General features: G+C 36.1%; 2 protein-coding genes across 2 annotated transcripts in view; one reads left to right on the forward strand and one right to left on the reverse strand.

Moving 5' to 3' along the window:
* Nucleotides 1–16,118, forward strand: part of ARHGAP15 (Rho GTPase activating protein 15) — a 633,529-nt gene that overhangs the window by 75,237 nt on the left and 542,174 nt on the right. Inside the window, exons 3-4 of the mRNA XM_053670683.1 lie at nucleotides 560–628; nucleotides 15,725–15,786. Coding sequence (XP_053526658.1) covers nucleotides 560–628; nucleotides 15,725–15,786 — 131 coding nt within the window. The remainder of the gene's footprint in view (nucleotides 1–559; nucleotides 629–15,724; nucleotides 15,787–16,118) is intronic.
* LOC119047885 (L-lactate dehydrogenase B chain-like) lies at nucleotides 10,425–14,050 on the reverse strand. The gene is given in 3 exon segments (XM_053670684.1): nucleotides 10,425–10,682; nucleotides 13,362–13,867; nucleotides 13,870–14,050. Coding segments are annotated over 3 exon segments (945 nt in total).

Here is a 16,118-nt window from a genome sequence, read left to right on the forward strand (position 1 = left end):
AAGAAATCACCAGGAGATCTTTATGCTCACATGATTCATGGTAGATATTGGCTGTCTTCTGGCTCCTGAGCTAGTCTGTCAGCCAGAAAATACAGAGTTTTCTCCTGCTGGTCTTTACCTGTAGGATTATTTAGCCTTCCTCACAACAAGGTGACTAGTTTTCAAATGTGAGCATTCAAAGAGAACATGGCATTTTTACATCCTAATATTTGAAGTCATAATCATTTCTGCTGTACTTTTTGTTTGAAGCAGGCATAAATGTCTGTCCTGGTTCAAAATGAAAAACATAGATGCCACCACTTATAGAAGGTTACATGGTAGAAAAGAGCATGTGGGATATGAGATATTATTGCAGCCAGTCATCTTTGAGTACACATTTCATTCAAATTAGTGAATCTCTAAAAGATTTATTTCCTATTTTATATCTACTTTATTCGCCATCTTGAATTAATCTGAATAAAATTAATTTTGTGTATACTCATTAATTTATAGTCTTTAAATCATTTGTAGCTTTTTAAAAAGAAAATTGGAATAATATCAAATGTCAATATTTTTGTAGATATCCCGGCACAGAAGGAATCATTCACAGCATGTCTTGAAAGATATCATTCCTCCATTGGAACAATTGGTAAGTGATATTTTCCCTTCAAAATTGTATTCTTTGCTGCTACAGAGTGAATTACCTCAAAACTCAGCAACATAGAACAGTGTTACCTTATGATTTTGTGGGTCAGAAATTGGCATGGCTTAGCAGAGTCCCCTAACTCAGAGTCCCTCAAAAGTCTGCATCAAAGTTTGAGCCAGAACTGGGGTCACGTCTGAGGCTTGACAGGGGAAGTATCAGCTTTCAACTCATGTACATGGTTGTTGGCAGGGCTGTTCCTCCAGGGCTGCTAGCCAGAGACCGTTCTCAGTTACCTGCCACATAGGCTTCTCCAGCATGGCAGCTTGCTTTTCAAAGCACGCAGCAAGCTGAGCAAGCATGGGAGTCTACTAACAAGATAGAAGTTGAAATCTCTTGTAACCTAATGATGGAAATGATATCCCAACAACTTTGCCACATTCTTTTGGTCAGAATCCAGTCTACATTCAAGGAGAAGGTATTACTCAAGACTGGGTATAACAGAAATCATAGATTTTCTGGGGTGGAGCTTATGGAAAATGTTGACAATTTTATTAAGGAAAAATCAATCTTTTCTTACTAAATTCCAAGTCCATGAGAGTAGTTTTTTTTCTTTTTTAACTTTTGTTTATTGTTGTATCCAAATGACCAGAAGAGTACCTGAAACATTATAAATACCACAAATGAATGAAATATTGGAGATATTTTAAAAACATGAATGTCTACCTGACTGGTGGATTGAGCGGATTGAGTACCTGCCTGCAAAGCAAAGGGCCACCAGTTTGATCTCCAGTCAGGGCACATGCCTGGGTTGTGAGCCAGGTGCCCTGTAGAGGGAGCACACCAGAGGAAATCACACATTGATGTTTCTATTCCTCTCTTCCTCCTTCCTTTCCCCTCTCTCTAAAAAATAGATAAATAAATAAATAAACCTTTAAAACATCAAAATATGTAAATCCAACCTTTCTAATATATTCTGATGCTTTTTCTACTAATGACATCCTTTTTGATAAATACTTCTTGCTGTATTTCACATTGGTCAACATGCTAGCAGTGCATTGGCTCACAGGATACTACACAGTGATGACTTTATTCCCATCTATCTCCTACTATTCCATTCCATTTATCTTTGGACTTTCTCATCCTTAACACCAAAAATATTTTCCTGAATCAATCACCTTACTTTCTTCTGCTTTGCATATTCTAGATCACTCATCTTCACTTTAGCTATTGCTCCATAACTCTCCACTGCTTTAGAATAAAAATTCCTTACAAGAATTATCTACCCTTACTGCAGTTAAATTCTACCCTCAATCTCTTGAACAAATTTCATTTAGGCTTTTATTCCAACCTCTCATCCTCTATCAAGGTCATCAATTGTTTTCATATTGCTAAATCCATCTGTAAAGTTTCATGTTTTCTCCTCAGGAGACCTGCCTGGTATTTAACCCAATTGATAACTCTCTTTTTTAAAAAATATTTTTCTCGCATGGCTACTAATAAGCCACTTTTCATGGATCTCCAGTTAATTAAATGACTACTCATTTTCCAACTTCTTAGCTGATTCCTCTTAACTTTGTGGCTCAGTTCTTAATTTGTCTTCTTTTTCTTTATATGTATTCACTAGAGTATCTCATTCACTTTTATGGCTTTATATATTGTGTTATACTAACTAGTTTTCCATGATAGACCACTGCCCTAAACTCCAGTAATATATATATATATATATTATGACATTTTCATTTAGATATCTAACATATATTTCAAACTTAATACATCCCAAATTAATTCTGATTTTGTTCTTAATACAGTTTTTTCCATTTTATAATATGCTAAGGTAATTTTCCAGGTGCTTCAGTCCCTGTTACTCCATCTTTAAAATTAGCCTGGATACTAATTTTAAAGTTCACTTCTCACCACCTTTATACTATGTCATGTCTCACCTGGTTTATTACAATAACCTCATTATGGATGTGCCCACTTTAACCCTTGCTCTCTACTTTTTATTTTTAACACAATAGCTCAAGTGAGCTGGCTAAGATACAAGTTATGTCATGTCACACCTTGGCTCCAATTCCTCTCTGGCTTCCCATCTATCCCCAGGGTAAAAGCTGAAAAACATCCAGTAGTTCATCAGATCCTATGGGTCCCAGTTACCTTCCTGGCCTCATCATTTTCTTTCTTCTCCTGGCTTATTCTGCTCCAGCCAAGCCGACCACCTTTCTTCTTGCTCTGGGTCATTAAAACTGTTTCTGTCTTTGCTTTTGTTTTTTATGTGCCTGGAACAAAATAATTCACTTGATAACCAGAAATTTGTAAAACTCATTACTTCATTTGTTTTATATTTCTATTCAACTATCACCTTCTAAGGCAGGTCTTTCCTAACCTCTCTTAAAAACAAAAACAAAACAAAAAAATTCCTTCCTACCATTTCTGTCCACACTCCTTTTCTCTGATCCCAGTTTAATTTTCTCCATAGAACTTACAACCATGTAGCATACTATAAATGTTATTTGTTTGTCATTTCATTAGAATATTTTGTGTAAGCAGGAGTACTATCTCCTATTTCCATAACTCTATTTCCATGGTTTTTATAATAATTGCTAGAACCTGATAAGAACTCAGTAAATATGGTAAATGAGTGCACAAATCAGACAGTTAATGGCTTTGGTTTTTACTTCAAAGCCTATAATACACAGATGTATTCTTATATACATTCTTCATTATCTCATCCTGCCTCTTGAACTGCTAATTAGTCATTTGTTCTCCTGTGCCTCAGTGTCATTTCAGAAGTGAAATCTCCTAAACTGAACCCATCATCACCTTGGTGCCAAACTGGTTCCCATTTGCACTGAGACCGTCGATGTTATTGAGGCTGAGAACACATCTTCTTTGGAGCCTGTATTTTCTCTATGACTCTTCACCTATGTTGCCATTAATGTTTCAGATCTCAGTTCCTCAACTGGCCCCCTGTACTCTGTGGTACACAGCCTCAGGACTCTCCCACACCAACCTTCTTTAAATAACACCTATGTTATATCATTCCTCTTCTCAACATGTTCAACAGCTTTCTATTTTCTTTAGCATCAAGTCTACATAACATTCTCATGGTCCCTGATTTACCTTATTTATTATCTACTCCAAAATACATACCCTCGAGCCAACAATAGTAACATGATCAGGACAGCTGTTACTCTGAAGGAGCTTAAATTTCCTGTAATAATTATATTTTCTTCACCCCAGCACTCTTTTGTTGTTCACTCTTATTTCATGGGTAATAGGCTCATATCATGGCTAGACTGCAAATGCTTTGAAGTTAGGGGTCATGACTCGTATTTTCTTTATTATATCATACTTCCCCCTTACATTGCTTTTGGCTTTTTTAGTGTTTGTTCAGAAAGGAGATGTTTGTCGATTGATTTAATATTAAGACATTATAGGTTTATTAAAATAATATTGTTGATTATAGATAATAAATATATGCCTGTTTTTCTTAGTGAAAGCCAATTTTTTTCAATTTAAGTAGATATAACAGTATCTTCTTTTCATGATCAACTTTTCAGGTCTCAACTTAGAGAACACTTATTTATTTTTTAGCAAGGATTTCTCTGATTCCTCAAATTAGAATCTGTAGCCCTTTTTTATTCTACCTCTCTACAGCAGCTTTACTTTTCTTCATTACGTTGAACTTAATATTTAAGCATGATTTTGTAAGAATTTTTTGGTGGATATAGCATTTTTTTTCTTTTTAAAACTAAATTTACTGGGGTGAGATTGGTTAATGAAATTATATAGTGTTCAGTGGTACAATTCCATGATACATCATCAGTATATAGCATTATGTGTTCACCACCCTAAAGTTGAATCTTTTTGTCACCATATATTTGACTGGTTTTATCTCTCCATCCCCCTTCTCTCAGGTAAATAACCATACTTTTGTTTGTGTCTATGAGCTTTTTATTTGTGTATTTGTTTTGTTTTCTCATTTGTTATTTTCAGTTTATATGCCACATATGAGTGCAATCATATAGTTTTTAACTCTTTCTGTCTGACTTACTTTTGACATAGTATTCTCAAGGTCCATCCACGGTTTTGCAAATGTTCTTTCTTATGGCTGAATAGTATTATGTTGTGAATATGTACCACAACTTTATGCATTCATCTATAAAAGGACACTTTGGTTGTTTCCATGTCTTCGCCACTGTGAATAATGCTACAATGGACATAGGGGTAAGAGAAGTGTCTGCTCAAGTCCTCTGCTCATTTTTAATTGGGTTGTTTGTTCGGTATTGAGTTGTATGAGTTCTTTATATATTTTGGATAGTAATCCCTTGTTGGAGCTGTTTGCAATTGTGTTCTCCCTTTTGGTTGGTTTCATTTTGTTTTATTGGTGGTTGCTTTCACTATCTCTTTGCTGAATGATATGCTATTTGAGGGGAGGGCTGTGCCTCACTCACTATTTTACTGCTAGGACTTTATGTAACGCATGTCATTATGTAACTGTCCAATAAGTAGAGAAGTAATTGCATTTTCCCCATACCTTTGGCTTATAAAACAAATAAAGTACATATACACCATTATAAAGAGAGGTATATTTTAAATATGAAAAAGGAAATGTTTGTTTTGAAGTGCTTAATGAAACATGGCAGAAGTTAGACTGAAAACAGAGCTACATGAGTCTGTTTGTAACATAAATATACATGTGCAGTTATATATATAATATATGCATGCAAATATATGTACAATTATATTTGAACAGTGCTTTAAGGTGTCTGCAACCTTAAGGTGTTTTACAAATAGTAATTACAATTTTAAAAAAATCAAATTATGGTTATTATTTAAATTTAACCAATAACTAATGGCATATTTGCACTGTATCTACATATCAAAAATAGGCTAATAATAAAGAAAGTAGAATATTAAGAAATGATTTTCTCAATTTACCTTCTTAACATTGAGGTTATTGGTTGGTTTATTGGCCTGTAGTTGGCTGTGTTGACTCTGGGGCCTCAATTCTTAATAAATAAAATTTATTTTGAATATCCAAAAGTATGGATTAGTACATTGATAAATAACATATCTATGTCTCCAGTACTCTTTGTTAGGTCAGAGAGGTGGCATTGGCACTGCTAAATACAAGGGGAGAATTTGTTAAGCTCTAGTTTGTAATGTCTATCAGTCTTGTTTTCTCTCCCTTCTACTCCCTCATGCACACACTCACACATACACACATATGAATACATTTTTGCAACTACCAACCAATTTACTTCCTGTTGCTGACTGCTGACTTGAGTTTCCCTGGATCCTTCATCTCAGTACTTGTTTATCTAGAACTGCCCAGTGAACAAAGTTTATATTCAATTTTTACTCTCTACTTTAATGATTTAATGTGATTTTAAAGATAGAAATGTTTACCTTTCACCCACAACTTTTATTTGTGAGTTACTCCATTATGTTGGACAAGGACAAAATAACTACCAGTTCCCCCAAATAGCACATTCTGATTCTTTTTCAACTATTACAATTTACACCAAGAACTGAGTTATTTTAGAACATGTAAAGTTTTCTTTACCTATTACTAATCTAGATATAAATAGAACCAGAGACATAAACATAGAGAACAAACTGACAGTGACCAGAGCCAGGGGGAATAATGGGGGAAAGAGGGGAAGGGTTGTCAAGGAACGTGTATAAAGGACCCATGGACAAAGACAACAGCGAGGAGGACTGAATGTGGGAGGTGGGTAGTGGGTAGGGCAGGGTAGAGTAATGGGAGAAAATGGGGACAACCGTAACTGAACAGTGATACAAACATTAAAAATAAATAAATATATATAAACACTATATTTATACACATACATATTTTTTTCACAAATCTGACATGTTCCTTACTTCAATCCCTACAATTCTCCTTCCTTCCCTCATGCCTCAATGTTGGTTATGGAGTAATGCACAGGTTTTTGCAGTAGTTTTCCTTGGCAATGCCTACCAGCATGAGCTACCATGGATGAAATAATATACATTAAAACACTTTAGAAAATAATAAAATCCTTTAAGTTAGTGTTATTACTCTTTATTTTTATGATGTGGATTTTTCAGATTATTTATGTCCAACATTTGGTGCCATATAAATCTCATTTTTTTAATCTCTCATGTTCAGAACTTTCCTGAACATTTTCCAGGAATCATGAGAGGCTTTGGCTTTAAGCATAACTGGCAAAAGTATCCCATTAGATGTATCCCCTTTGGAGGAAAGCAATTCATTTACAAAAGTGGAATATGTCATTTTGGGTGCTCCAGAAGATGCTATCATCCTTCAGTGGCCATGCTTTACATCTGAATGTTCTCTTTAATAAAGTAGATTGTGACCAATGGGATTAAACAGAAGCATAATGTATTTCTTTTGAATGTTGTCAAAATACGTTCCTAACAAGAATCTAAAATCTCATAGTGGAAACTATCTAGTTCACTGACATCATTTCTGCCACATGATATTCAAATCCCTACATTATCTATGCAAGAGGCCTAAGTTTTTTCTGAGAATCTATATGAATGCTTAACAAATACTATAATGTGTTAACAATTTCAAACATGAAACACCAAATACACTAATATATGTTTCTTTCCTGATCTTGTATATTCCATATTATAACTGTTCATGAGACTTGATTATTTTCAGGGCATTTTCCTTTTATTTCATAAGGAAATGTTGAATAAAAATAACCCTGTTTAGAACATGTTAAAACTTTATCGTCTTTATTTTTCATCAAAAGGGTATAAGGCATGTCTGTGGATTACCCTGCAGGAGTCAAAAGCCTGGGGCAGGTTTCAGAGAATCATCTGCTGCCTCCGGAGCCAGGAGGATTTGGAGGACAGAGCTCAGGAAGTTGTCATGGCTTGGGGGTAACACAGGTTTTTGCAGATAAACGTTAAGTCACAGATTGTACCTTTTGGAGCTGGGTATCATTTTGTGGATTAATTAATACTTACGAGGGTTTTAAGGATGAAAGGCATTGTGAGCATACAGTGTTTTCTTATTTGAAAACAAAGGACGGCATCTCTGGAGAAATAATTCTATGGATCAGGCCATGCTTTCCTTAAACTGCAAAAAAAATTAGATAAATAAATAAGTCCAAAAGGGCTTCAGTCTCTCAAAATTTCACTTTGGAAATATAAAATTAGGTCTTCTGAAATAACTTTTTTCTAGACCTTTAAACTGGTAGTATGTTAATAATAAGTTATATAGTGTAATAACTTTAATAGAAACCATCTTCAGGTTTTTATTGTTTCATGTGCACTTCCTTTTCTCAAACAGGCATATGTTTATAAATTCTAGTATTTGTCGACAGCATTCCTATACTAGACACTGTGTTAGTTCTGGGTTATGCAACATTATGGTCAATAGTCATGTATTTTCTTGAGGGGCTTTCAATCCATGGGTAAAGAAGAGTGTTCGACAAGCAAAGAAAAAAGTCCTTCTATAAATACACATTACAACAGAAATGTAAATGTTAAATGCTTTAACAACAGAAAAACAAGGTTTTTTTTAGAGAGCGAAAGCCTACATTGGGTTGACTAGTCATAAAAGCACTCTTTGAAAGGGACATTTAAATTGAGATTTGCAGGATGGGTAGAGTTTGTCAAGCAAAGAACTGGAAAAAATGATGTAAACAAAAACAACAGTAAATACAAAGGTCTGGAGGTCAGAACAAACTGCTACATTTGAAAAACTGCAAGAATCACACACACCGGCTAAAATAAGGAAATGAGTCAGGCAGTGTGGGGAGAGACAATGCTTAGATCCTGAAGGGCTTGGAGCTGACAGTGAGGTTTCTAGAACATATTAAAACACAGAAGCAGGTTACCATAATTTCTCCTATTCAAACCCACATTTTAAATTCATTTCACTCTAGATAAAGGAAAAAGTGCGACAACAAACTACAAGACAATCAACATTGCGTAATCCTTTCTTCCTTACTGCCTTGACTGAAATTAGGTTATAATTTAAAAAAAAAAGAATTCCACTAATAAATTTCCCAAGCAGTTACAGGGAAAGCCATTTTTAGTAAACTCCAATGGCAGGCAAAAAAAGAGCAATGTAGTTATATTAAGACACAAAGAAGTATAATTTGGGATGGAAGAGAGAAACTAAGAAGGAGGAAGGGGAGTTGAGACACAGGAAAAGCCTCCAGAAGACCTGGAGAAAGTTTCCAGGAGAAAGTTTCTGAGACACAAAGAGGTGACTTCATCAGCCCATTTCCCAAACAGAACCTGGATTTTTTGGTGTGACCAAATGAAACACAATGCTTAAAAGATGAAAGTCTCAGGGAAAAGGCTATGGAGATCTTTACACATCAAATAGTTTTTCTAATGACATTTTGATGAGTTAGGGGTAAATAAATCAGAGACATGTGGGCAAAATTTCCTTTGAAACACATAGGGGTTTAAAATGACGGGGGAAAGCACTTGGCAAGCCATAGCATGTGCTTTGCCAAACCCAGCATTTGAGAAATGGTTCAAGACATTCAGCAGAACCCCAAAGCCCAATACGTTCTCTCATCCTGACTAAAAGTAAGAAAGGAAGAACATCCGTGAAAGCACCAAGCAACATGTATCCAGATGGTCATAAATAAGTCACGATGAGCAAACTATGCTTAAATCTGAGACCTGAAATCAAGACCAGCTTCTCAGGAACTTCTTGCAGAATGCTTAGTCGGTCCTACCCAGGCAAGACGCATGCGTGACCTAGAATCACTTTTCTTCTGTTCTCCTTGTCATGTAATCACTGCATCTAACTAGAATTCTGGCTTAATACTTTTTAAAGGTGGGCAGAGTAAATTATGTATTTACATTAGAGAAAAACATTACATTTCATGTACCTAAAATATCACATTTCATTCTTGAGCTGTATGTAAGGTAGTTCTGTAAATAGGCATTTAATTCTTTTTTTAAATTAGCACTTTTTATGATATACAGATAAGCTAGATTTTTAAGATGATTCATGTCCCTTGTTTTTATTTCTGTTTCTAATGAATTGTGTCCACAGCAATTCCACACATAAGGTCCACAGATCTGAGACAGCAAGGGAAACAATATAAAAATAATTGGAGGCTGGGGGGAAAAACACAAACAATGAGTCCCAAGAAGAGAAGTGGTGCATCCTGAAGACAGTGTCATGAGAAGGAAAGCCAGCAGAGTTACGTAGGACGAATGTGTTCTGGAGATCTGATATATAGCACGGTGATTATTGTTGACAATATTATATTATATACCGGATATGTATACCAAGAGAGTAGATCTCAGGTGCTTTCACTATAAAGAAAAGAAAAGAAAGGTAACCATGTGAGGAAATGGATACATTATTTAACTTGACCATAGTAATCATTTCACTACAAATATGTATATCAAAACATTATATTGTATGCTTTAAGTGAAATTTTAATTTTAAAAACAGAAAAATGAAAATGCATTTTAAAAAAGGAAAGACAGTGGAAAGAAAACAGACTAAAATATGTTTCTGTGGGTAGCGACCTAAAAAAAAAGATTTAAGAGGAAAATGGAACCTCATTTAGGGGGTAAAACCATATAACCAGATGTGCCCTCACTCTGAGCTTCGTAACAGAAATCATCAAAACAAACGCAACTATCGCAAAGTACTGTGATCTATTAAAAGTTCAGAAAAAAAGAAAGCCAGCACCTCATTACTAAATAGAAAAATAAATTCTAAATATGTTTAAAAAGGATGGTAGCTCCAGGTTGGAGTTATAGAAAGATGAGGGAAAGTCCTTCAGGGAGCAGAAAGTCAGTCGTAGAAAGTTTCACAGGTTGGCGCTGCTTTAAAGGGCTCGCTCAGGGTTAGGGCTGTAACCTGTCTCAGTTTTGTGGGTGTAGAAAAATTATATTTATCAAAATTATCAGGGCTTACAGAGATAATGATCCGAGGGCCTATTTCACAGTAACCAGATCTCATGTAGAAGAGTCTGAGGTATAAACTATAATTCTGATTTATAAGTTCATAACCGTAAACATACTGAAGCTGACTACTTAAGTCAACCACATCCTACATCAAAGGACCTAGAAAGCTGAATTAGGAGTCACAGGGCTGCCAATGAACACAGAACCAGAACAAAGGGGAAAAGAATAATGGCTGAGCAAATATTATAAGGGATATGGGCTTTGTGGTTGTGGTATTAAAAGCCAATCCTTTCTCAGCAAAATCTGGTGAAAGCCTTCGATTCCGTTCATTTCCTTTTATTAACATGTATTTTCATAGAACTCTTTTGGTGGACTGGTGCTGATGAAAACCTATGGCTTTCAATTCTACTTCTTTTATCTGAGAACAACATGGAGACCACATAAAAAATTGCAGTGTCTGTACTTATGATTACAGGCTGGTCTTTCTGCCACAATTGTTACATTAATCAGAGGTTTTCTTCTGCTCTCCTGCCTTGTCTATCCCTCCAACTTCGGTTGATAAACAGGTGCTATCTGGATATCCTACTACCATTCATTCTTTTCATGTGTATCTGAGCAGAGTTGTGTCTGCTGAGTACTTCCTCAATTGCTAGCAGACTGGCTGGCGTCCAACCTGGACAAATTGCTGATCTTTCCTACCACTTAACATTAAAGAGGGCTTCTATGGGACAATGGACAAATCCCTCAAGAAGCCAGATTCAGCATCTAAAGATTGGTTGACATTTCTTACATATACATAATTTAGGGAGTGTCACTATCTTAAAGGCCTTCAAGTTGGCCCAGAACTTGGCATAATAATATCCTCAGCTTAGAACTAAAGCTGTAAAAAGTTTGTAAATCACTAGAGACAAGGTCACCTGAGTCCGAGGTGACTAACATACTCGAATGTAATTTATATACTTGTATCATTTCAAACCATGGCATTAACATAAAGTAGAGATAAACAATCAGATTAAATAAGATGGCACTATATATGAATCCACATACAAAATACACGGAAATCTTTTGCTTGCCTTAATACTTCTTTTGGTTTCTATGAGCTTCCCAGAATAACTGATTCTTGGTACCTGAAACATGGTGAGGTACTTCAAGTTATGATGACAAGGAATACTAACGTAATTACATCTACCTCATGAAAGATTTGCTTGCCAGAATGGGACTCAAAATAATGCAGTGCTTTCAATATTGGAAACCTTGTTGGAGGCTTTTATTAGAGCAAAAGCTAATCCAAGTCTCTGAGATGGCTGTTGAGGAGTATGGTATCTTGTCCCCCTAAAAGAGGAACCCGAATATCTTGAGTGTGAGTCAACAAGGATATAAGCCTCAATAAAGTTACAAGTGCTCTGTTAGTCTTCACAACCCATTGTGAGCAGAGGAGCTATATTCAAGAGGAAGGGAGTTTTCTATTTGGAAAGTAGCTGAAAAATGAATGACTGCATTGGTACAAAAGAAATAATGTGAGAAATGAACACTTGATCCCAAAAGAGGGAATATGTGCAGTGTTCGGACATGTATAAACATGCACACAGATACATGTAGAGATGCTAAAACAAGCCCATTAGCAGTAGTTGTATAGTAGGTAAGAGTACACAGTGCCAGGATTATTAGCTCCTTCTAATGACACAGAAGGCATTTGGGACTTTAGAAGATGGTATAAGAAAATATAACTAGCTTGCTATTTATCTTCTCTTCTTTCATTTTTCTACGGCCTATTTGTGGTTATACCTGGCACTTGTATTGCATTGACTCAAGACCATGGGAAATGGCTCAGCATGTTTGATGGCAGTGATGTGGCATTTATAGTCCTAAAATGAGAGATACAGAGCCTGGCCTCAGTCTCACACACGTTGAAAAGGTCCAGCAGTGTCTGGACTAATGTAGCTTACATATTCAAGGAAAGGGAACTTTAAGGTACATAACTTAATGCTGCTTTTTTTTATTAATAATGCTTATATGGCTTATACTCACTATGGCTTATAAGTTGATACTCATTACGAGCCCTTAAATATCCAAAAGAAAGAGTATTGGCTTTTTTTCTTTCATATTCCTCTTCTTATTTATAGAGAGATAACTGACAAGAACACATTTCTGTGTATAAATGTCTACCCAGTGGCTTTTTAATGAATTTGGGGGGACTAGAAAGGCTATATTCTTAGCTGAGAATCCATGCATCACTTTTTTTTCTGATGGGTTAAGAGATCTTGTAGCTTTTTGGTGGATAAATTCAGGCTTTGGGTAACTATTTTCATCAGAAGAAAGCTTAAGTAAAACAAATTCTGTCCACAGTTACACAACAAAACTCAACATACACTCTTAAGGAAAGGGACCCCCTCTGTTTTGCTAACTGCTCCTGAAAATGTCTTTTTCCCAAACAGTTGCAGGAACCAGTGCTGCCCAGAGTTAAACACCCAGCTTATTGCATGGGTGTCAGTGTGTACACAAATAAGGTTACTTGGCACCAAGAAAAACAAACAGTATACATAGAATAAGAGATGGGAAAGCAAGTAAGTAGATGTACCCAAGTACAAAAAAACCCACTAATGGACATCATGATTCTAAAAATTTTATAAGAAAGCTTTTTGGATTCTTTACACTGTGGAGAGCATACTGAAGTAGAAGGAATTTTCTGGAAATATAAATATGTGGAAAATATTTTGCTATGACTATCACAAAATATCACTATTATCTTCACTATTATTCATTCAAAATGTCTTCCTCAAATATATTTTATTATCTTTTTTAATTTTATTTTTATTATTTTTACCACTTGATTTCTGTGTTCTCCCAAAATCGACCCATGGCAGCTGCTTGGATGAATGCCAAGTTTTTCATCCATAAGGTAGCAAAATTTAGCAGAATCCAGATTACATCCACTTCCAATCACACAGTGCTTAGGTAATCCACTTAGTTTCCAGGTAACATAGGTGAGAACACCCACTAAATTAGAAACCACAATTATGATACAGTCAGAGCTGTACTCAGTGATCTGAGGAATAATGAGTTTGAACACTTTGACATTTCTCGGCACCAGGATGAGACAACTCTCTCCCCGTTGCTGGTGACCTCCTGCAGTTACCACCACAGCAGTGTTCACAGAGTAATTGTTATCTGCCCTAATTTTTGGTATATGAAGAAACAAGCTCCCATGCTGCAGGTCCACCATTTATCCTTCGAGTTTATCTTCCAGTCCATCCACAAGAGCAAGCTCATCAGCCAGAGACTTTGCCAGAATGCCGATGGCACACACCATCCCAACTCGTCCAACACCACGACAGTGATCTCATTGTTTGTGACCACGGTCTCTTCTGCAACTGGTGCAGTCAGTTTTTCTTTAAGAGTTGCCACTGTGCACGGGAGACAGAAGACACTCCAGATCTTAAAGAGTCCCACCAAGGAAACAATGTCAGCTGCGTGTGTCCACCTCTGCACAGGGTCCACAGCCCTCAAATACATTTTGAAGGCTAATTACTGTGCTTTGTATTAGGAATATAATAGTCAACACGTCAGAAAAGATGTCAGAATGAGTCTGTAAATAGCCAATTATCTAACCAGTGAAATTTTAGTTATTTAGGACAACCCATTTACTGCTAAATATCTCTTCCTTTCATCTGTCACACTATAGATTGATTTTTGGCTTTCCCAATCACCTACAAAGATTTCAATCCACATTTAAATAGTTATTTAGCCATCCACTCATTTATTCAAAAAGCATTTATTATTGTGGTTTTGATGCCATCAAGTACTCTAGGTTCTGGGAATCCAGGTGTGAAAGGTAAAGTCACAGCACAGGTGCAGCCTGAAACAAATAAGTGGACCATGACAAGTGATCCAATAAATGCTATTATAGTGACAATGGCAGAATGAAAATGGAGGTTTGGGACACAGGTCCCAAAAGAGATCACAGGGAAATCATGGAAAAACTCTCTAACGGACAAACCGCATTTAAAGTAGATTGAATACATTTAGGAGTTTTTGCAGTGGAGACATGGTGGAGGTGGGGCATTACAGTCACAGGAAAGCTTAGAGGGTGGCACTGAGGGAGTGTGGCCCTTTGTTACTAGGCAGGTGACTTCTTAAAGCTTTTGGCATATAACATGGGGGAGAAGGTGAAAACAGAGAGCACAGGATAAGGTCTTGGTGTGGAAGGTGTGAGAACGGGGAGGTAGAAATAGAGTTCCAAGAAATTAAAACTCTTATTATAGACTTTTCTGGGAGTCATCACATCACAATTTGCAGCGTGTGTGCATTTACATGAGAACTCCACAAAACTAGGCATTATAAAAATTATTGAATATCCTTTTAAAAAAACCTTGTTAGATGGCCCCAGCCTGTGTGACTCAGCAGATTGTGTGCCAGTTCAATTCCAAGTCAGGGCACATGCCTGGGTTGCAGGCTAGGTCCCCGGTGGGGGACACGTGAGAGGCAACCACACACTGATGTTTCTCTCCCTCTCTTTCTTGCTCCTCTCCCCTTTGTCTAAAAATAAATAAATAAAACTTTTAAGAGTAGATTAAAAAAAACTTTTAGATGTGTTTGTAATAAAAGCCAATGAATACAAATAGGACAATAGGCAGACACAAATCGTTGAAGAAGGTAATAGGATGGTGTTGCACAGTGTATCTTAGGAACTGAATGAAGTGCCTGTAATATCACTGTTGTAAATGTATGGCTGTGGTTCGAGTGGTTCAGTTACCTGGTTCCACTGAATTTTTGGTTGATCCCTGGCCTTAGCAGGTACATGAGGAAGTAGAGATGAAGAGAAAAAAATGAACTTTTCCAAGAATCACTGGTAAAATTCAGAAAGGCATAAAATTTTTCTTTGTTTTACTGTTGTCAATCAATTTTGTAAGCAAGTTACTTCAATGCACAGAAGGAAAAGCAAGTAAAGGTGTATCACTATCTAACAAATCATTCACATTACTCTTTGTAATCTTTCTTTTGGATATTTAAGGGCTTGTAATGAGTATCATCTTGCAGGCACTTCCCATAAGCTATATATGCATTATTAATGAAGTTCTATGACTGGAAACTTCTATCACTGCAGTGACTATTGGAAAGCATAGGTTCATTTAAACTAATAATGCATGGAAGTTTGTCACAGTTTTAACATATGCATTCTTCTTGCAGATGGTTGAGAAAGAAGGTTATCTTCAAAAGGCTAAAATTGCCGATGGAGGAAAGAAATTAAGGTAATAAAAGTTCTTTAATCCACTTTTATGTAACTGTGCCTGATTCCCATCTCCTCAACTTGTGTCCCCACTGTTATTCAGGAAGGAAGGTGGGAGAATGGTACAAGATTGGAATATACTCTGTTATCATTATAATCATTATTTTTACTATAATCATAGTTTTCCAGTAAAGCACTATCAGATTCTATATGGTTGCACACAACACATGAGTAAAGTGTTCTTGTCCTCCTAGGACATGAACTCTGTTAAAAATCTGAAGAAATAACATAATGGGCCTTGATTTATTTTTTTTTAATTTTATTTAGTTATTTTTCAAGTACAGTTTTTTTGTC

The sequence above is a fragment of the Artibeus jamaicensis genome, unplaced genomic scaffold, assembly GCF_021234435.1.
Source record: "Artibeus jamaicensis isolate MK-2021 breed Jamaican fruit bat unplaced genomic scaffold, CSHL_Jam_final contig_603, whole genome shotgun sequence".
Taxonomy (NCBI): domain Eukaryota; kingdom Metazoa; phylum Chordata; class Mammalia; order Chiroptera; family Phyllostomidae; genus Artibeus; species Artibeus jamaicensis.